A 22,774-nucleotide genomic window follows, 5' to 3' on the forward strand; every position below is an offset into this window, starting at 1 on the left:
ATCCTTATATTACCCACAAGCACATTCTTGCTACATGAGTTGCGAATGTTCTTTCCAGCATGTTAAAGCCTCCTAACAGGCGCAGGTGTCACCCTTGTCTCCGTTGCATGGTCATTTGCGTCTGCTCCATGATTCGGAGGCACAAGCAGCCAGTCGGCAAGAATTAGAGCAGCGTCCGTGATTGTGCTGACGTCTGCAAGGGGCCGGGCTGGAGATTAAGCCCAATAAAAATGTGTGATTTGTTGCTTTCATATTTGGAAGATGTCAGCTTCAATTTGAGCGAGCACGCTGCCTTCAGGCAGGCCGGGTGACAAATATGAGGGATGCACTGATGAACTGCTGGCAATCAAGTGTTAGTTCTCTCAGCCACTATATGAACGCAATGAAAACCTCCACACATTGTTGGATACGGGTACGGCCAAGGATATCAGCTTTTTACGGCTAAAAAAAGGAAGGAACGTTAACTTGTCTTTTCATTTTTTGTTCAGTCAATTAATAATTCCCGTGTCTGCTAAATATTTCTAAACTGCTTCCTGATATAATCATATTTTAATAATAACTAACAAATGCTAATATTTACCAATAGTTTGCAACCAAACTATATTTTGGTTCAGGAAAACAACCCGTAATGTATATCAAAAGATAACACCAGGTCAAAATGAAAGTGTCGTGGCGCATTCGACCAGTGGAAACTTTCCAAAAGAAGCTTTTTTCTCATTGATAAAATATATAGATTGAAGTGATTTCAGTGCACACCCAAAACCAGGCTGAAGTTATAAAATGAATCAATAACCTTTTTCAAAGCGCGGCAGTGATAAATATCTGTAATTATTGGGAAATCTTTAAATGAATATCTAAAAGACTGTACAAAAGGGTCAAAATGGGGTTAGGACCATCTGGACGCCATCAGCAGGGAGGAATTGAGTGTGTAAGATACTGGAAGTTTGAAAATACCTCATTCATTAAAACTGAAGCGCTTCCCCAAGTTCCCCGAGTTTAATCCTTTTCGCAAGTGCTTCATCAACCTTCAGCTTTCTTGACAAGACAGACGTTTCAGCATGTATGATTAATAAGATACAAATGTGCAACTGATATTTGATAAATTACTCTGGTTTCATATTCATGATGTACAATGAATATGCAGCACCAGGGGCTTAGGCCTACTTGATTGATCAAATGTATTCCATTCATCACTTATTTTTGCTTAATTAGCATATTTGAAGCAACACCATTAGCAGTGGAGGACTATGGGCTATTGGAAGATATGATGTATGTAGGAGAGCATGCACACATGCATTCCTCTTTGTCTTGTATGCGCTCGCATTCCCAGGAGGCGGAATTCATTATAAATCATATGTAACAGATTATTATTTGGCCTCCACATTTTGAAAATGATATCGCGTCAGTGAATCTGCAAACGTACAATGCGGGTAAAAGGACAAATGTTCTCCTTGGTGAGAAGGAGTGGAGAGATGTAATGCTTTTTTTCTGGGGTATTTCTCAGAGGGACGTAATAACCTGAGGACTTTGGGGAGATTAAATGGGAGAAAAGGGAGTTAGGGATGTGGGTCATTATAGCTATAAGTTCTAAAGCCCTTCATTAAACACATGAGCTAGTCATTACCTTGCTGCTGTGTGATGAACATTTTAACCCCCCCCCTCCTCCTCCTCATTGTCCCCCTCCTCTGGTTTACAAGCCAGATGATGCAGAGAATCCGTGCTCCTCTTGCACAGGGGCGAAGCAAAGTCAGGCCCAGTGTAAATGTTGTGTGTGTACCCAAGCAGGCAGATTTTGATGCACATTTGCCTTATTACAGCACATCAGCGTCAGGGAGACGCACGCCAGTGCAAGCAAGCAAGCAGCGTGCACTTATCATTATTTGATAGCACGTTTGATGACAGATTGACAAAGAATTTGGAAATACGAGTTGGCATCAATTTAGCTAAAGTCGGGTTTCACTGCGTCTCCAATGCAAGCTTTCTTATATGCAAAATGTAAGCCTTCAACGAGGCCATTAGGAGTTATTGGAACAGTTTTTTCGAGAGTAACTCCGGGCTGGGAAACATGTGAGATATTTGTGAGGCGTTCTTGATGTGAGACATTTCAAAAGAATTTCACAGCTAGTAAAAATCTATGATGCTAATAGTGAGACTAATCAATCATATGTGTGCGGTCTGCACATTGGCTGAATTACACGAACCGGCATTCTTTCTTAACCTTATCCTTTTGCTCTTTCAGTTTTTTGGGAGGAACCATGCTGATGGGACACACAGAGCCAAGCTTCGTCGCTGTGTAACTGCCCCGTGTTCTGGCTGATGTAGCGTACTGTAAAAGAAACAAAAAACGTATCAACTGTGTTCGAGAATGAGCATGTTACTGCCCTTAATATCTCTCACAATCGGTTTAAAATCCAGATTTTATCTGTGTGTGGGGAGGAGGGGGGTTGGAAAGGAGGGGGGGTAATTGCAGAAAGCTGACAGTGCTCTGTAATTAGCCATGACATGTTAGATATACGGTGCGATTAACTGTGTTAATATGCAAACATCCAAAATGAATTAATATAAAGCACCAAAAGAATTATGGGTTTATACCACCTAATTACCTGAGATGTGTTACCTGAAGTATATCGGTATTTAATAACTCGAGTTTTTCTGTTAGAGCTTCATGTTTATTTGAAAAACTATAACAGCTGATGTATGTTTTGATTTTACAGTTTATGCACATTCAAATGATTGCACGATACATTCGTATTAACCTTATGAAGTTTGCTTTTTTTGTTAACCAGATTGCCGTATCAATTCTTTATATCGCAGCCATTTAGCAGTTTTGTGTACCAACAATGAGTCCCACACCGACTTTGACTTATTAGAGCAAATTATGTGCAGAGACAACTAATTTCCCTCTGTGATTGCACTGATGAGAGCATTTTTCTCCGGTTGGCCTTGCGTGAATCTCTATTATAGGTTGTGCTGAATCTTCCAAATGTACATGAAGCACATATACGCAGTGAATAATAATTTGTATCGAAATACAGGAAATGAAAACAAAAATTCTGCGTCGCATGTCGTCCTTTTTTTTTAGTGAAAAGCCTCACTTTGAATTTCCCTTAATGAAACTCAAACAGCCAATAACAGTCCCCCCCCCCTCCCCCTGCAAAGCACTCTGCCGCATCTTAAGCACAATGCTTGCTTCAGTTCAGAATAAGTTGCTCCTCTAAAACATAATGGCCCTACAGACAAATCAGAGATCCTTCGGAGAAGAAAGGCACTAAATAATTTATAGCTTTAATCTGCTCACTGAGGTGTGTGGTCTTTGACAGTAATTATAAATGCAGGGAGAAATTATAGCTGAATACTTTAACTGCATTAGGAGTCATCTGATGAGCAACGTGATTGCCTGCTCATTTCCAACAATAGGGGGCAAGTTGGTGTCACAGCATTCAAATCACCGCAGCGCCCATGTGCTTTTCCCCCCGTTTGCCATCAAATGTCAGTTGGCCGTTATAAAACCGAGATTTGATGGGTGGAGGTAATTGAAGACTTGATTGCTCGAAAAGAGATGAATTGCATGAAATGTTTATGAATTCGGAAGGCAATTATTTTTAATAGCCTTGAAATAATAGAGCTGGAGGAAATATGTTTAATTGTTATGATACCATCTTGCAGCAACAGCAGTGGCGTTCACGGGAAAGCAATAAAGTCTGACAAGAAGATGTATCTTTGAGGTGTATCTAAAAGTCATACGGTAAAGATATTGAATGCAGCGTGGGCTCCAGTGTGAGGACGCTATTGTTACATTGAGCTTCTCGGTGGATTCCAAAACATGGACAAACAAGGAGGATGTAGTGAATTTAAATACAAAAATACATGGGAAACACTTTCTTAGTCTGTTATTTCTATTATTTTGCTGGAACTAACTCAAATTTGGTAATACTTTTCATTATTGGCAATTGTATACTCCATATATGTTGAATTAAAATCACTGCGGTAATGCAATAATAGAATTTGCTGGTGTATTACACATCTTCATCATCAGTTGGTCGGGTGAACCAGCAAGGTTTGCTAAGCACTAAATCTTGTATATCTATCCATCTTATATTCCTAGCTACGCATGCAAACGTTAAAACATAAGGAAATAAAAAGATATACAAGCTGTTATCAAATGTTAACTCTTTATTTGAATAAGTAAAAAAAGGTGCAGGTATCACAGGTAACATCTGTTTTGCTGTTATCCTTTTTGCATGAAACGCTGTTTTTTTTCTTCTTTTCTTCTAAAATATATTTACACGTGAAATATCCTTGTTGCCAAACCGTCTAAATATTTTTGAGTCATATACAGAATCCGAGTCTAAACTGGTGATTAAACATTTATTAAAGTGCTTTTTTCTCTTCTATCATTGCAACACAAAACATCTTTACATAGCAATGCACTTTACAGGTCTGCATGTGTGTGGTCGTGTGTTGGGCTTCCTGTTTAAAACAGCTGCGCATGTATGCAGGCGTTCGGTATCACAGAAGTTGTAAAGTACAATTAGTTAATTATTTTGTCTTTGAAATACAATTTAAACTTGACATATCATACAAATAAATAGTAGTCATAGCCAACGCTAATGCATGCAAACATCCGCAATTATGTTTCTTCGAGCAGTAATGCATTTCATTACTGGTGATGCATTTGAGCAGGGTGCAAAAGTATCTCTTAGTGTTTCCTTATACAATTTTCTAACCAGTGTGTCTTTGCTATCCATGAAATCAGAATGATGCACTACACAAAGCGAATTGGAAAAGTGTGGAAATATCTGACCCGTGTGTTGAAATAAAAAAAGGGGGGGGAGAAAAAATTGACAACAATATGTAAATTCACTCCTTGTCCATTTCCACATACTGTGAATGGTTGTCAGGGGATTTGCTGTGAGTTTTACTCAAATGAAGCTTGACCGCGTGATTGCTGGCGAATGTCCGACAGCAGAGCTTACATTTGAACTTTGAGTCAATGTCTTCGTCCGTCACCAGAGCCTCCGTGGCTCGGACACCGAGCGCCTTCGACAGTTCCGGCTCCTCCGCCTTCGTCTGGTGCTCTACGGGCATCTTGCACATGTCTTTGATCTGGAACCCCAGGTGGGTTTCCAGATGGGAAATGAAGGCGGCCGGGGACCTGAACTGAGAAGCGCAGTCATTGCAGTAGAAGACGGGGTGCCCGGTGTCCATGCTCTTCAGGAATTTGGTCCCTCCGGTTTTCCGGAGCTGGTATTTTACGTTCGCTAACCAATGGCTTATGGTGGTCATGGAGAGTCCGGTGAACTTGGAGATGTGCATCCGTTCCTGGGGGCCGAGGTCCGCCAGCAGGTATTTACCCTCGGACGTCTGGAAGAGGCTGGAGGCAAACTGAGCCTGCAGGATGAGAAGATGCCGAGGGTTCCAGTTCGACTGTCGACCCTTGCGCTTGTGGACGGCGTACACCTCGGCCGACACGTCCTCGAAGCGCCTGACGTCGGACTCCAGTTTCATCGTCGGGATCCTCGACGGCGCGGAGGGCTTTGGCGTCGTGGCTTTCGGAAGAACCTTCACCATGTCCGCAATGTCGGACAGGGCGTATTTCTGAGACATCGGCGCCGAGGGTTGCAGCAGCGAGGAACTCGGCTTGCTGGGTTTGGATTTCGTCAGGTCTATTGGCTGGTCCTCGTTAGCAAAGAGAAAGGCGCTTTCGGGCCGCTTTCTTACAGCGCCCCCGAGCATCGACGCTGGTTTCTCGCTGCCGCGGTTAATGTCGGCAAAAATAGACTTGGTGTGAGCGGATGGTTTATCTGCTCTCGAATTATTGGGCTTATTGGCTTTGCCCAGATGATTGTTCAGAACTGACTGCAGTGCGCTGAGAGGGTTTATGCCGAGGAGAGCCGGAGTGTCACCGAGCGGCTCTGAAGTAGCGCTGCGTCCGTTGCTGGCAGACGGGCTCGGTGTCTTGCCTCTGTCAGAGAAATCTGGGCTCAACTTCCCTTTGATCGCGTCGCCGCCTTCGTTCACGCAGTCTGCATCGAGCTTTGAAGAGGAAGAGGAATCGTCCTGACAATCGCTGTCATCATTGTCTACCAGATCAAACTTAATATTCTGACTTTCTCTACCGTCGCTAATGCCGACCTTTTCCTTTTTGACGTCCGCGTTTTGATGCTGTCCCTGGGGAGCCTCGACTCCCACAGCACCGTGGTACAACTTCCCCTTTGGGGCGATGGGCCTCAGCTTGTGGTTAAATGTCTGCTTTAGCTGAGTAGGGGGGGAGGCAGAGAGAGGGGCGCTTTTGATGATGCCGGAGAGCTGGTAGGCGGCGTGAATGCTGGGGTAGGCGCTCCAGCTCGGCGTCCCCGTTTGAGCTTTATTGATGGCCGAGGCCACGGTATTGGCTAACGATTTAAGAATGTCCCCTCCTCCCCCGGAGTCCTGTTCAAGATCCTCCTCGCGGAGATAAGGGTACTTAAAAGTCCCATTGTCTGCTTTTTGATCCCCGCTCTCTGGCTTGTCATCTTTAGCTTCAGTTTCCTCCATTTTGTCCGACGTGCCTTCCCCCTGGCTATCCCTCTCACTGCTCCCGGGGGAAGGGGTTTTCAGAGACACCTTTTCTCCCTCGTTGTCACTGGCGGCGGACTCGGCTAAACCCTGGATCTTTTCTATCGCCAGGGGGTCGAGCGCTAGCTGTTTACCCTTCTTCGAGGCCGAGTTTGTGACTTTTATGAAGTGCCCGGTAACCATCATGTGCGTGGTGAGTTGCTGCAGGGTGTCGTGGGAGCTCCCGCACTCCATGCACTTGAGAATCTGAGACTTGCACGTTTCGAACTGCCAAGTGTAGCTCGCTCCGTTCTGATAGCCGTAGCGATTGTTGTTAGCGTTGGAAGCGGCAGCGGCGCGCTGCGCCTCAGTGTAGCCGGACAGCCCAGTTGTGGAGTCGGGGGAGCAGGGTCGCACCGTCTCAAAGGCCCGTTTCTTCGACGGCGGCAACAGTTTGGGTGTGATCACCGGGATCGGCTCTTTCAAAGGCACTTTTTGGTAATGCTTGGTTTTTATCATGTGGACGCTCAAATCCTGAAGCGACTCGAAAGAGTGACCGCAGAACATGCACTTCAGAACCTTCTGCGCGTCCTCTTTTCCCTCCATGTCCTGCAAATTCCGTTTCCTTGACTTGGAAGAGGAAGCGGAGGAATTGCCCTGCTTGCTGTGGTTGTTGTCCTGGTAGTGGCCGCTCTTGTTCATGTGCACCGTCAGCTCCACCAGCGTGTCGTAGGCGGCACTGCAGTCCTTGCAGCGAAACCTGCTGGCTCCCGTGAACAGCGAGCCGCAGGGTTTGGTCGTTTGCCGGTACAGGTGGACGGAGCTGAAGAGGTTGGGTTTGCACGCGGGCTTCGGGGAGAACGTCTGCTGCAGGGTCTTGGACAGCGCGTCTTGGTGCCAGTCAAACTCGCTCTTGGTGCTGCCGTTGGTGCTGTCACAGTTGGCTTTGCTGGCGTTCTTGCCGATTTTCAAGTCCATCCCGATGCCGGTCCAGTAGGAATCGGAGAGAAAGTTCGCATAGGCCGCCCTCATCTTCTCCAGGCTGCCGCCCACCTCGTCTTTGTGTTTGGAGCTGCGGCTCTCGACGTCCCTCTGGACCTCAAGCGGCGAGGCGGTCTTGAAGTCGGAGAGTCTGTCGCTCGCGTCGCTAAGGCGGGACTCCAGCTCGGCCTCTTGATTGGACAGGACGCTGATGGGAGAGTTCTGGTTGCTGTAAGTGTTGGTGCTCTTGTTGTCCAGCTCTTTGTCCTCGGACACTACGGGGCTGGTCTTCTCTGAGCACTCTTCTTCAGTTTGCGCGTCGTTCTCGCCGTCTTCCTCTGGGATGGCTTCCTGAAGGACGCCGTCTTCATCAGGTATGTACACTAGGGAAAGAAAAAGACGTGGAGATTAATGACTTTCAAACAGCATATTCGTGGATTTCATTTTCAAAGCACAATAATTTAAAAAATCCTAAACGCGTTTTTCTTGTAATGATTTTTTTGTGGGAAGTCACAGAAGTCATTTAGGACAACATAATGGGGGCTGCATGGTGCCTTGGGAGGATGCAGACTTTAGCTGGACATAATGTCTTTGCTAACAGACTGCTGCTGGTGTAGCGGCACCATTTGATTCACGGCAGGCCATTGACTTAGTGCTGTGTCCAAGGTTTTTCCTGGCCTCAAGTTGAGATGTTTACAACAATCATTGGCCACTGAGTGACAAAAGGAAATTGATTCTTCTCGGGCCCGCTAAGTGTTATTGTAAATGACCTATTCCATGGTGATTATGGATGCCTGAAAACTGCATTGGAAATGCAAGCCTTCTGTTCTGGATGAAATCGAAGCCTCCCTAAAGCCGTGCGTGACGAATGGTTCGACATAAACTCAGGAATTGCAACGTGCCGCATTGCTCCATCTGTAAATGTAAAGACTCAGCAGACTTCAGAAGATATGTAGCCATCAGGAAAATTAGAAATATGTTGCAAATGCGGATGCTGATGAAGATGTTGATCACGCTGGCGGAAAAACTGATTCAACTATAAGTGTTAACAATTAGAAAAGAATTCAAAAAATATATAAACTGGCAATCTGTCACGTCATTGTAGTTTCCCTGAGTCTCATAAACAGCAATTACTTCTTTCATTATTCACCTGTTTATTCTCCCAACTCATAGAGCACAAACATTATTGCTTCAATTAACAGATAATTAAACAAGAGTATTTCTAATTGACATATTTCCCATCATCCAATTAGTGGAGACTGACTCAGCAGAGAGGGATCCTCACGTGGCTGCAGGCTCTGCTCCACATAAAACCGACACAGCCACACTTTTCTGCCAATAACCACTTCAGATTATTTCAAATCAAAACACCCAGCATCCCGGCACAACAAAATCACAACCAATGTTTGCACATCTTTTGAAGACATCCTGCAATAAATGCAGTTTGTCAGCGTTGTCGCATAGCTGAGATATTTTCCGCCTCACAGTCACGCTGGAAAATGTGCATTTTGGGAGAGACGTGGCAGATGTGGCCCCGAGTTAAATATGAATAGGACATAACGGCCCTGTCCAGGCACTTATGCATTTCGTGCGGTAATATTTCTCCCCTGAATAGAGGGCACTCCGTGAGGGGGGGGAGGCTGAAGCCGAGCACTCAGGAGTCCCACACTGGGCGGCCCCATAGAATGTCTTCCTTCTTTTTTTCTCGCCCTCCCGAATATAAGACTTTTCTTTTTATCAATATTTCACAAGTGCCACCAGAGAAACCCTGGAGGTGAATTGCCTGCCGGCTAATGGATGGAGATGGGATTCGGACTTTCAAAAACAAACATGGGAGGATGCGGCCCGGCGAACAAGAGACCCGCACGCGCGTTCTCACGCACCCGGGAGCCCCCACTGTGCCGCGACCTTGATCCGCCGCAACAGAGAGGTGCTTTTGATTGGCCGACTGAGATGGGTGATGGCCTCCAAAATACCCTTGATGCTAAAGGGAGCGAGTTGTCAAGAGCACAGAGGTATGTTTTATTTATCGTCTTATATATAGTATTCACAGTGAAGGAGAACACCATTGGCTGTGACGAGTTGATGTCCTCTCTCTTCAAAGTCGCCACTAAAACCGAGAGACTGGGAAGAACGCACTCCAAAGTGGGGAGATGAGCGTTTTTCCTGCCCAGTGAGAGTTCACTCGCAACGTCTCAATCCTGGCGTGGCCCCCTTCACATGAGGGCGATTGCATGCATATTTCATTTGGGCTTCAAACTCAACCATACGTGCAGTTCTGTTGCAACTTTGCCCATTTGTGAGGTCCACTAAAAAGTAGTTTCTGTGAATGTTTGCGTATTTGAGGGCGAATTGACCATTGATCAACTGCAGCCCTTCCTGTGGTTTTACGCGGTTCCATCAGATGGCTCCTCACGCGCTTTGTTACCGCGGCCACGCCGAGATGCGCCGTTCCCTTTCATAACTGGTTTGTTATGTCATGACACACAGGTCTTTCAAGAATAGGGAATTAACTGTGGACAGGCCTCTTTAAAACATAAGTGTTGAAACTAAGAGCCGCTGCGTGGTTGCCTAAGCCCAAAAGCAGCAATGGCTTATTCTCATGCACTTTACAACTTGTGAAACGTCGCCTCAGAGTCCATGCGAGGCGACTCGCAGCCCAACCAGCCTCACGAAAGAAACAAGAGGCCGGCATGACTTGCCTGAGATTTAGCATGTCATAAACTCCTGTAAAGCCTCCAATCTGTGTCACTACAAATTTATATCCTCAGACAGATATGCAAAAGGTCAAAAAACCTGAGGTGTCCATCATAAATCAAGGCAGTTGAAGTGTTTATAACCTTTATCCGTTGGAGCAGACTCTTGGCATAGCAAGGCCTGGATTTACAGAAGCAGCAGTTGGTTTCTGAGCCAAAATGCTTTTTTTTTTTTTTTTTCCTCCTCACATCAAGAGAAACCAGTTAACTGCAAAGGAAACAGTAGATTAGGTTCAACATTCTGCAGCGGTGCTAAAGGCTTACATGACAATATATTTACAACTGAAGCATTATCCTCATCGTGCGCAATCCCCACTCCCCTTGTGTAAGTGAGTCTCTTCAAAGTGTGTCAATCATTTCTTTTCTTCTTGTGTGTGTGTGTGTGTGTGTGTGCGCGCGCGTTCTCTTTCCGACGTCGACATGCCAGGAGGAACTTTTTTGTAAATTTGAGAACATTCATCAGCGGCAAGGTCAACGCTTCCTTCATTAATCCGAGCAGCCCGAGGAGGCGAGCCAATGGACAGCCGCGATGCCCAGCGCAGGACCTGCGACGCAACACTGTCTTCAGAGACGGCGGGGTAATTCATAGGTGCCGCTGACAGGTCTGCCCCGGCCCGCGCCACTTTCCCCGGCGCTCTCCGGTTGTCTCAAGCTACAGTTTTTGCCTGCTCGCGAAATCAATATCTCTTTTTACTTCTCATTGATCGCCTCGTGGTGGGACCGACCTAAGCAGGCCTGTTATGACATTTCTAGATTTCCCCCTGTCCTTGGAACAATCAATTACACGCGGCATGGCAATCAAAACCGCTTTGCAAAAACGAACCTGCTCCATGACATTTTCATCTCCCGGATTCATGCCATGTAAAAGGGGAAAATAAATAAATAAATAAAAAAGAGGAGGCCTGCTGCATAGACAGAGAACACTAACAACGCAGGTCAGGATCACTGAACGATTCTCCGTCTCTCCGCCTCACAAACGATTACGTGTTTCCACTCACACGTGAGCCCAATTAACGGCGCCCGAACATTTAAAAACACTTAAGTCGCCGCGCTCCTCTGTTGTTATAAATAGGTGGGAAGTGTCAGTCAAAAAAAAGTACCTGCTGTACAAAAACCTCATTTCCAAAGTTGTTGAAGCTCTTGTGTTGTTGAAGCTCCGCCGTTGTGATTGCGATTTCTCCGGCGAGCTATCATTAGAACGAGACGCGCGTGTCACGGGGTTTAATAATCTGACAAGTGATATCTGACTAACTCGGCGAGCGGCGCACGTCGAGATGAAACGCGATACGTTGTCAGACATCGCGGTGATAGTCTTGATGACACATCTGAAGTCGGAAAAGAAAACGGCGAGGAGCTAATTCTGAGTGCCCGGAGCCATCTGTAAAGATCTGTAAACACCTCTCGCTTCATTGTTCCCTGTCAGGAAACAGTCTCCCTGAGCCCAAGGACACCGCAGAGCAAAGAGAGAACAATCGCATCCGGGCTGCTCCCTTTGACAACATTTGTCTGGAGGTTAATTGATATCACGGAATTAAACAGTCTTTGACTTGCTTTTAAATAGGAACGTGTCATTATTTCCCACCTGGGCCGTTGTTTCGTTTAACTCTTTTGAATGACGCCCCGAACACAGTTCAAAACTCTTGCAGAGTCTGGTTGTTAACGGTGGAACATGCTGCTAAAAACACGTCCATAGGTTGGATAATGAAAAGTGGGTTTAAAAGCAGCCACAAAGTGGGTTTGTTGGACCTTCCTCGGGCTTTCACTGCAAACCCGTGGAACGGAAACACTCAAGTTAATTTTTGTATGCATGAAGGGGATGTTACTTAAAGTGCATTACTTACTTCACTAAACACGAGCTATTCATGCAGATAAATGCCTTGCTTTCATACACCCTCGACTTTAATATTTTATACTCTAATATAATCAAATATAAACTCGCAGCTCCAAAAAAAAAGGACACGGACAACTTGAGGACAGATTGTGAACGCAGCAAACGGCACAATGTGCTCAGATGGACCCCGAGCCAGATTAATGATAGGATCGCAAATATGACACCATATCCTGCCATCTGGCTGTACATTTGGTCTAAAATGATCACAATAATTGTGGCAATTAATCAAAATTGTTTTCACAACCAACATGCTGTTAGCTAAAAACACAAGAGAACGCTGGAACGCACAATCTGCGCGACCAACAAAAGAAAAGAAAAGACCCGAAGGCCGGCAGTCCCGGCTTACACGTTCTCCCTGCATGTTTTGTTTTGACTTATTGGTTCTTATGCTGTTACAAATGTGTGAATCTGTTAAAAGTGCGTCTTTGCGCGGACGCCAACCGTGGCATCTAGCGATCCCCCCACCATGAAGTTCCCGGCGTGATGTCACAGAGCGGAGCGGCTCCTTTTCGTGCCGAAGCTAGAAGCTTCTGCTGCGAGACGCATCAGTCGGCCCGCTGCCTAATTGGAAGTGAGCGGTGGGAGAGCATCGCAATCTGCACTGCAGCGCCTTTAAACATCGCCACAGCCTGGTGTTGCATCCCCCCCCCCCCCCCCCCCTAACAGCACCGGCAGAGACAATTATACACAACACAACGTTCACGCCCTGCCTGGTGGACACTTCGCCGGACCAGCAACACAGAGCCAGGAGGATACTTGCTATCGGTGGATAGAAAGAGTCTCAGGGCGGCCCGGTGGCGTCTTTATTGGGTCGACCTGTACAATCTAATGCCATCCAATACAACAACTTAACAAGCGCTGACCAGGGGTTCCGTCTTTTCACACGAGGGTTGGTAATCTGGAGTAACTAGTGATATAGATTCAAGAAATTATGAATTCCAGCGAGAAAAACGTCAGGCCTCTTTTCAAAGCCACACCCCCATAATGCTAATTGTGGACATAAACAACAGACGTGGCTTTTGTTAGTACTCACAGCTGTCAAGATAACAGCTCTCGGAAGAGTCTTGTGATGGGCAACGGCTGCACGGACAGAACGGGTATCAGGATATAATAAAACGTGTTTTTAAAGATTATCAACCCTAGCTTTAAATACCAGAGCTGTAAGTATTTGTACTTATATTTTGTGATCATTTGCATCTACACTGCTTTTTTAGAGTAGTTATATTCATACTGTTCAATTTACGCATTGAACAACTTAGAATATAACATATGAGGCATCGTTATCAATTAAACTAGTCAAAAGAATATAAGCAGCTCAACTCATCTCCACCTCAGACTTTTTAGTGCTGCTTACATATTAATGCAGCAAAAATAATGTAGTATTATAACTCTGACAGGAGCCGTTCTGCATAGAAAGAACATTTACTTTTGATAATTGATACAGATTTTGCTTGTGGAATTGTTATTTTTTCTTACTGAGCCCAATTCCAGCCGCTGCATCATTTGCAAAAAGACCCTTGCACAAAGAAATTGGTGTGTGTGTGTGTGTGTGTGTGTGAGTGAAGGCGTTGCTTTGTGACATCCGAGTAGATGGAGTTGACATTCTTCTTTTAAAAAGGAATCCCAATCAGCTGAGCCGAAGGACCGACAGCAAGACGGTAGATGGCACGTTGAGCCGTTTTTAATCATGAAATGCCAGCAAGAAATGTCAATATCAGTACCGGCACTGTGTGTTTATCGCGGCACGTTCATATGATTCAGTTTACAGCTCATTAAAAAACACGTCTAAGTGTGCGGCATCCCTTTTAACGACGCTCTGAATATGTTCTGCGAATCAGTGAGCTCCAAACTAAAGGCCACTCTAATGAGGAGGCAGCAAAGATCTCGAACATCTGCACACGATGAAGAAATCCCCAACTATTTGCAGCATAAACCAGGTAAAGTATGCTTCCTTCGTTTTTTTTTTTAATTGTATGAATAAATGGCCTCCGAATCAGCTGCATTGTGCTGTTAAATATACTGGACTGGAAGCATTGTGTCTCCTAACAAGGAAGGCAAATCCAAACTGTTGGACAACGTTACAACCGAAGAGGCTCTAAAGCCTCGGCGTATATTTGTCAGATTACAGACGATCTTCTCCGCCCTGACTGATACAAAGTTCCAGTTGGCGGAGCAGAAGCAGGGCGGCTTCAGCTGCAGCGCATTTTCCACAAGGACGGGGGACGGAGGGGGAGGACGCAGGGAGGGAGGGGACTGGGCGGGGGGGGGTGGGGGGGGGGGGGTGGAAGAGAGCAGCCTCGCGCCGCTCCGTCACTCGGGTTTGTGAAGAGCCCGCGACACGGCTCTCCAGGAGCGACATGATGAGGTCTGATGGTTCCTTTCTGCAGAATAGCAGTTTACCCCTCGTTCACCCTTATCAGAGAGCCAACCCATCGTCTCGCAGCGCGCCACTCAAGCCGCTTCGCGTCTCCCAGACGACCGCTCGGGCAAACAGGGCGATACTAATAAAAGACCCGTCTTGCTTTGGTTCAAATTTCCCTGATTGAATGTCATTCAGGAATGTTTGAGCGTGGCGAGCCGGGCAGGGAAGTGGGCCATCGTTTTAAAAGGACCACTGCTTTGCACACATGAGGCCTTTGTTCTAGTTTTTTTTATGAGATAGCAGGCGAGAGGTACGGTGGCCCTACGCGCTCGCCGAGCGCGCCGTTGGCTTTCATGCCCGCTCGCCAGACTAAATAAATAGAGCCTTTCAATTCAAATTCAATCACTGTCTGATGCTTTGCAAACATTTGCTTCTCCATATGAAACAGGGGGGGAAAAAAAATCTAGAATTGGACTGTTTCTTATATTAAATCAGCCCTTTATTTCCTTGTGATTTCATGAATACCCGGCGTCTATTCTCGTCTACCCTTTGCTGCGGGATCAGAACGAGGACGTACCGTCCATACAGTCCCTGCATCATAAACTTTGCATGAACTCTAAACGCCGCCCCCCCACCCCCCGAACAACAACAGCCCTGCATCAAGGTCAGGCCTTGACGAAGCTCGTAGTGCAGCTGGAAGTGACTGTGTGTATTCTATTAAAACAATCTGCATTTCAGTAACACGTCCCGCCCCGCGCCGTCCCTGTATGGATCTTTCATTAGATCCTGGACGGGCTCCAGCCAGAAGCTTTCCTTGTACAAGCAGTTTTATGCCCGTTTTTCAGCAAAGGGAGCCTTTTTTTTTTTACATTCCAAGTTCATTAATAGTAGATTGCCACTTTTTCCCTTCATTAAATACAATGAGGCTACAGAGTGAATTTGCAGCTGAAGCGTGCTACTGTCAGCTCCTAGTGGGACCAGCGGCTGCTCCACGGCGAGCATAAAGCGAGCCCGCCGAAACCTGAAGCTCCGGGGGGGACAAGGCGAGCAACAGTAGGAGAGGCAGGAACGCCTTTAATGGCAAATGTACAACAACGGAACAACGGCTGCCCAAACAGTGAAATGTGTTGGCACCCAATAGTTGAAAGTTTCCCCTTTAAAAAAAAAAGCAGGCTTTCTGCTGGTTGTGGGTTTTCTGCTGTGTTGATTGTGGTGGAAATTTGTGGGACCTGTGAGAAATCAGAGTATCTTGAACTTGCTTTGCGAGTATTTATTACTAACTAGAATATAGAAGAATCATAAGAACCAAAAGCATCAACACAAGCCGTAAGTACAGACACAAGTCAAATGAATACAGATTGTTCTTTCTCCCACAGAGGAGCTAGAAGATCTGACCAAGTTTCTGGGGGAGAACAGGAGCTTTTATACACCTCTAAAAGGTTCGTGACAAGGGAAGCAGAAGACCCCCCCCACCCTGCAACAGGAAGATTAGTTGTAAACTGATGTCGTTGGGAGACGCCCGTGACCCTCCCTCAACGGGGCCTTGTCGAACATATAAGACAGACAGAGAAAAACATGATATGGATCAGTCAAGGCACCTATCTTCACAAAACAGGATGCCATTGTGAACCAGGTCAGGTCACGAGAAAGGTCACAGCCAGAGTTCTCCAGACACTCACAACTTGCAGCTCAACCAATTCTCCCCCAACATTGATATCAAGATGTTGATTAGAATGAAGAAAAAAAGAAGAAGAATGCCAGAGAACGCGCCTCCCTCTGTGAGAGATCCACAGACTCCATTAAGCCAATTATGTCTGTTCATAAGAGCCGCTGCTTTAAGACTGCAGTTGTTGTTGTTGTTGTTGTTGTTGTTGAAGTGTCTGAATTAAACTACTGGCTGCATTTACAGAAAAAAAACGAACCACATTTGATGGCAGCACTGCCCACTTAGTTTGCTTTTGCTAAATGGGATAGTTAGAGGCGTAATATTGTTTCCATTAACTGTTGAAGTTGAATACAGTGCTTCTCAGAACAGATGCATAAAAGAAACAATGTGAACACAGTCTCGCCTCGGCACATGGGCTTTTATTGTGTGTTTGCTTTTTGGTAAATGATCCACAAGACACCTAATATAAAAGAACCGTGATGAAACCCAGATGCGGCGCCCTGCATGTGTGGGCCACGGCGCTCATTAATGCCACATGGCAAACGTATCGAATCCGCTCAAACGCCGCACACAGGAACAGTCGCTGAAACTAAAATATTTTCTCTGCGCTATATCCTCATTTAGCCCCCCGAGTCAGCGGCGTGACATTTGTAAGGTGTTCGGCTGTAATGGAGGAGGGGTGGGTGCCGACTGCGCGTCCTTTTTATTCATCGCGCGGGAGAAAGTGGTTAATTTATCGAAAAGAAGGTAGGCGGACGAACCGGCGGAACGGAACTGATACCCCTGCGTGGCTGCAGGTTGTGCGCCGAGGGGGAGGAGAGAGAGGGAGGGGGGGGGCGGGCGGTAAAGTGGGGGGGCGGGTAGGAGTGGGAGGGGAGGGTGATCGGGGGAGAAAAAAAAAAAGGGGGGGAGGTTGAGGAAGGCGGAGACCAGAGCGACAGAGGAACGGTTAATGGAAATGAGTGACAGGCTTTCAGAATGATTTACAACGGGTGGCGCTGCCGCAGAGCCGGCGCCTGATGGATGATCCTGAAAGACGGAGACGAACCATAAATCATGTCTTTGAATCATTGACAGAGATAAAGGAGGGGGAGAAAAAGCAATGGCATTGACGTTCATTCTTCCAATAATGTACATTGACGAGTTACACTACGCAGCCTTAATTAAAAAGTGAACGCGGGTCTTCTCCCTCTCTCACCCCCCCGACTTTGCTCCTGCAACCCCCCTCCCCCCTCTTCTCTGTATTGCGATATCAATGGTAATTAAAGATGCAGTATCCCCGGCCCTTGTCCCACAGCCACTTCCTCCGGCTTCCCACAGCAGCCAGATTAGATAAGTGCTCGGCGAAAAGATAATGTCGCCCCTCAACGGTGTCAATGTGGGTCTGGCCCATTTGCTTCTACATCGCACACGTAGAGAGACGAGGGGCAATGGGCCTGCTTTTATTTTATTTATTATTATTATTTACATGAACTCGCTAGGAACTAAACACTTAATAGTCCTTGGATTCAACCTTTAAAACACCATTGAAAATCTATTTCTATAGAGAATCTATAGAGGGGAATATTATATTAAACATTAGGTCGAAAAAAAGATGGCATTGTTGGGCCTTGAGTGCAGACGGCACCGCTAAACAGGAGGAGCCCTGTAGGGGCAGAGAGCCTGAGTGAGTGGCATTCCACATCAGCTTGCCCCCCCCCCCCCCCCCCCCTTCAAAGTGCACACAATAGAGCAATGAGGTGAAAGTAATCCTCAACATCTGTCTTATGTGTCCTACGCGCACAGGCTGTTTGCTCAAGTTCCAGGAAAGACGTTAGCAAGAGGGGAGAGGAGAGGATATATCCATTCACGCACCGGTTCTCCAAAGGGATTAAAGCGGGGCCTCCTGTCGTCTCGCTGCTCGGCCAAACAAAATGGAGAAGACCGAGAAGAATGCCCATCTTTCAAGCCGCGTGCTTTTCAACCGATACCTCCGATATATAAACCATCGTGGGTTTTTAATTAATCAAACGCAACGTATGTATTTCGTATAGAAGCGGCACAATGGGAAACTAATAATAACGAGGCAATTTCTGGGGGATTGAAGAGCAGGATGCGGCGATTAATCCTGCTCTGGCCGCGTGATGAAGGGCGAGTGATGAAAATACAGCGGGCGCGCCGCACCGTCCGGGTTTGCCGGCTACGCGGGGAGACTGGGAGCAGTCGGTCAGCCCGCTGCGTGTGGGGATATTCAGCAACTCAAAGTGAAAAATACACAAAGCTGTTGTGCTCTCTCCCTCTCTCTCTCTCCCCCCCTCCCTCCCTCCCTCTCCCCCCTCCTGCTGCGAGAAGAGATGTTGGCACGCTAAAATGGAAACGAACACACAATGGTCATCTCGCATTGAAAAGCTGTGGCAATAATATTGGTCAGGCAAAAGGCTTCCCTGCCCACTGTGTGTGTGTGTGTGTGTTTGTGTTTACAAATGATTCGTGCTGCAGCACAACACAAAAGCTTCACGCGATTTCAGAGTCATTTTCATTTGACGGCTTGAAGTTGTTAATATCATGTTTGATCGCATCCCAGCATCAAAACACCGTTTGATGGACAAGTGAAATAATTACTTGTCATTCACGTGTCTGAGGTTTCTCCGCTCTTCTCTTTTGTTGCGGTTAAACGTGTTCCTCCTTTAAACACTTTTTCCCCTCATCCGACTCCAAGAAAGCTCAACTTTCAAGTCCTACTTTAAAAATAAAAATGAAACAATATCATTTGATTCAAAGAGGACCAAAAGCGTATAAAACGTTAACTGACTATTGAGCTAAATAAATCAAAGGGTCTAAGTGTAATGAACTTCTCCGAGTCGGTGTCATTAGCGGACAACTGCCCTCGTTGATCTTAAATGGTCTTAAAAGATGATCCATGGAGTAATGAAGCCGGCTGCTGGCCAGATGCCCAAAACACGGCATAATCAAAGTCACAGGGGGGAGCGGGGGGGGGGAACAGACCGGAGCTACTGTTACCAAACCAAACCAAAAACAAGAAAAATCTGCTACTGTTTCTGAACACTGAATGTTCAAATTCAGAGCATGTGTTTCTCAGGGGGGGCGGCTCGCGAACCCACTGGGTCTTTTTGTAGAAGCAGCATGCAGTGTCCAAAGCCCGTCCCTCCTCCCGGCTCTTCTGCCCGGACCACCCTGCTCGCCGTGCTACGCGACATGACAGGACCATGCTGCTCGGCCCTCGGACCCATCGCATTGTTTTTCTTGGACCGTGGTGAAAGCAAATAGCAGCTAAAAGGGACCCCGGCGCTCGCAGTAAAAAAAAAAAAAAAAACTAAAAAACCTGTGCAGTCATTCATCAAAGCCCAGACAACTCGCTACTCCCCCACCAACAACCAACTCCCCCAAGGCACGGCCATCTCCCCCTCTACTCTGGGCTTTAACTAGGACTCCAAATAATTCCAGAAATGACAAATGATACTTATATCTTTGGCCTGCGCTGAATCAATAAGCATGCAGAACAACTATCCATCTTGAGAGGTATCGACAGGCGCGGCTCGACGGCGGCGGGGAAGCGCTCGGTGGCTTTATTCGGGGTTGGAATGGGAGGAACTGGGGAGGGAAGGGGGGGGGGGGGGGTTGGAGCAGGGGAAAGAGTACACGCTCACTTTTAAATGAAACACTGGTAACAATCAAAAATCAATTAAGAGGAGCGGCGGCATCCAGAGATGTTTTCTAAAACGGCATTAAGGGGGGGGGGGGGAACGTCCTCCCGGCGCGAAGGCCCACTGACCATTTGTGAAAATATGCGTGACCCTGTGCAGCGGGACGGGACGGGACGGGGTGGGGGAGCGGGGGGTGTATTTGGACAGTTGCACCTGCACATGTTTACATGGCAGTTGTGTGCTGGGTGAGAGCTGATGGGGGGGGGCGATACCGCCCCTCTCTGGTCCCCCGGCTGGATGGCAGCAGCTGACAGATAGCACTTCAGAGCAGCTTTAGCTGCAGCTCCCCTTGAGGGGCTGTGATTGATGACTCGCACTGCCACCTAGATCCATTTTCTCCTCCAATCTGACTCCTCACAGGTAGAGTGGAATCTGCCCCCCCCTGCACCCCCCCCCTTCCACCTCCCTTCAAAATTTCAAGTAGGCTCGTTTTCTCAAAGGAGTTTACCAACAGAGCGCCTCCAAAACGTCTACTCTGAACAAATTAAAAGAAGCACTGAGGAAATGATTTGAACTAAATGCCTCGCAAAGCCATTTCGATTTTGAACATTAGAGATCAGAAAAGCCAGAGAAATCTATGAGATGTTTGCAGGCATGATGTCATTAGCGGGGGAAGATGTGAAGACCCAGGACCCCTGCAGGTCTGAAGGCATTTAAGAACAGTTAGCTTAGCCATCTGGTAGACAATTACATGGGAACAAACACACCGCCTCAGCAAATAAAGCTCGGCTCATCAATCACGAGAATGGCCAGAAGTCGGCCTGTTATTCGCTCTGATTTAATAACCCGATGAACCGCAGGCGGAATCCACCGCGGGTCCCCACGCCAAGTGGTGGACGGCCAAACGTCCACCGATAGCATTGTGTAGCAAAGAGGCTCCACGTGGGAATAACAAGCAAAGGAAGATTTACCAAAGAATGTAAACATTTGAAAAAAAACAACTTGATATCGTCTCTGAAATGAAACTTTAATTGACACCGGGCTGCGAAAACAAATTCAAGTTAAAAATGAGTGCGGGTTTAAAAGTAAAAACATTTAAAACATCCAGCGTTTCCACTTTCCAAGTAGTTTACTTAATTAACATTTGCCCCGTGTTTTTAATTGCAATCATACTTCCCCATGGGACTGGAATGTGGATTGTCTGGTAATTGCAGATGTTGCTACGAGATGGTGACACAGTGTCAAGTCTATTACGGAAATAACAGAACGAAATGGAGGCTGGATCAGGAATACGCGGCCAGCGAATGAACCCCTAACAGGAGGACTTGACGCGGTTTCCCCGGGATGCATGCAGGTCAGTCTTCGTCAGCTCCAACCGCAGCGTGTTTCTTTCGCCAAGAACACCATCCGCTCGTGCTTTCTGGGTTGAGGCCTGCGCGGGCCGAGTGGAAAAGAAAAGAAGTAGGCCACCGCCGCCGCCGTCTCCGATCCTCCTCCGCGTGCACGCGTCACCTGCCAGCTCATGTGGCCCAGCTGAGACGTGAACAGGTCTGGCAAGAACCAAATGTTTTCATTTACCTCGGGGGCATCTGCACTCTTTCTTTAGCGGGGCGGTGGCAGGCTAACATGTCGAGATATCGGCCCGGGACTCGGGGGGCCTCCGGGACGGGGGACGGTAGGGGGGGAGGTCACGCTCTAAGAGCTTAGGTTTCAGAAAACATGGAGACGTCGCTCTCTGCAAGGAGGGAGGTGGCCCCGCGGACCTGTGCGCTGCGCGATGCTGCAGCCTGGCAGCTGAACACCGGCGTCACGTGTGTTAATCGCGCACTCCTGCAGATAAAGAGGCAGCGAAAGGCAGCTGTGGATCACTCTGTTTCATAGCCCATCGCAACACCTCCCGAACCTGGAAATGTGCTCGGTAACACCTTGTGCTCAAATTTGATACGTGTTCACATTGTTGGATGGATCCACGTCCTACCGGGCAGCAGCAGGGGGGTGGGGGTGGGGGGGGGTAGCGGTGCTTCTCGGGCTAACCTCAACACGTCTATTTCTGGCCGAGGACTCGCTGACAGCACATTTAACTTGCGTGATCCGGGATCGCACGAGAGGCGGGTAACGGTTGCCGACAGCCGGAAACGCGGCCCGCTTCCCCGACGCGGTACTTTATTGACACTTTGACGAGGACTTCAACTGACTTTCAAGATCAAAAATTTGAAAAAAATAAAATAAACGAGAAAGACGTCTGGATGGCGGGTACAAAAATATCATAAAAAGGAAAAGGTTGATTTCTGGCCAGCGCATGGAAACCAGTAGTTCCTTTGGGGAGGCTCTGGTAAGGTGTGGGGGAGGGGTGGGGGGGGGCAGCTGTCTTTAGAAGGCTGATTTATGATCTACTCAGTTTTGCATGTGTGTTCACAGGTTTCTGGGAGTTACACTCAATTAGAGCAGCAGGGGTTAGGAGCATGTTTTTTTGCGAGGATAAGTTAAAGCTTGACACATTTATTTCTGCCAGTGCGGCTGAGGAGCCGGCGACAAGACGATCAAAAGTCGTTTGTCTTTGATCACCACGACTCAAAGTACGGCGAACAGCAACTGTCCCTGACAAGTGAGAAGAGGAACACAAAATGTTTATAAAACACAATCTTAAATACCAGTCAACATCACAAAAAAAACCCAAAAAACCCAGCTGTACAGTGAAGATGAAAATGTCATCACTTAGCAGGACAACAGGAAGCTGACAAACGCAGTGTTAATCAAATTTGTAAATTCAAATTAGCTTAAATATAATTCCTGCAAAGAGCACGAGCATGGCGCTTGCATGAAACCAAAAACTGAAGAGCGACTTAATGGACTCAGCAGGGCAAAAATCCCCAATTACAAGTTAAATACCATGTCCCTTCACAATTTATATAAAACCAGTAAATCTTATTTTTGGAG

General features: G+C 46.9%; 1 protein-coding gene across 3 annotated transcripts in view; it reads right to left on the bottom strand.

The window, feature by feature from the left end:
• Positions 1 to 4,155: 4,155 nt before the first annotated feature.
• Positions 4,156 to 22,774, bottom strand: part of tshz2 (teashirt zinc finger homeobox 2) — a 37,198-nt gene continuing 18,579 nt past the window's right edge. For all 3 annotated transcript variants that reach the window (XM_040194005.2, XM_078089501.1, XM_040194004.2), the window contains one exon: positions 4,156 to 7,901. In XM_040194005.2, coding sequence (XP_040049939.1) covers positions 4,861 to 7,901 — 3,041 coding nt within the window. In that variant the 3' untranslated portion in view covers positions 4,156 to 4,860. The remainder of the gene's footprint in view (positions 7,902 to 22,774) is intronic.

Source organism: Gasterosteus aculeatus, chromosome 2 (genome assembly GCF_964276395.1).
Source record: "Gasterosteus aculeatus chromosome 2, fGasAcu3.hap1.1, whole genome shotgun sequence".
In the NCBI taxonomy this organism is placed as follows: domain Eukaryota; kingdom Metazoa; phylum Chordata; class Actinopteri; order Perciformes; family Gasterosteidae; genus Gasterosteus; species Gasterosteus aculeatus.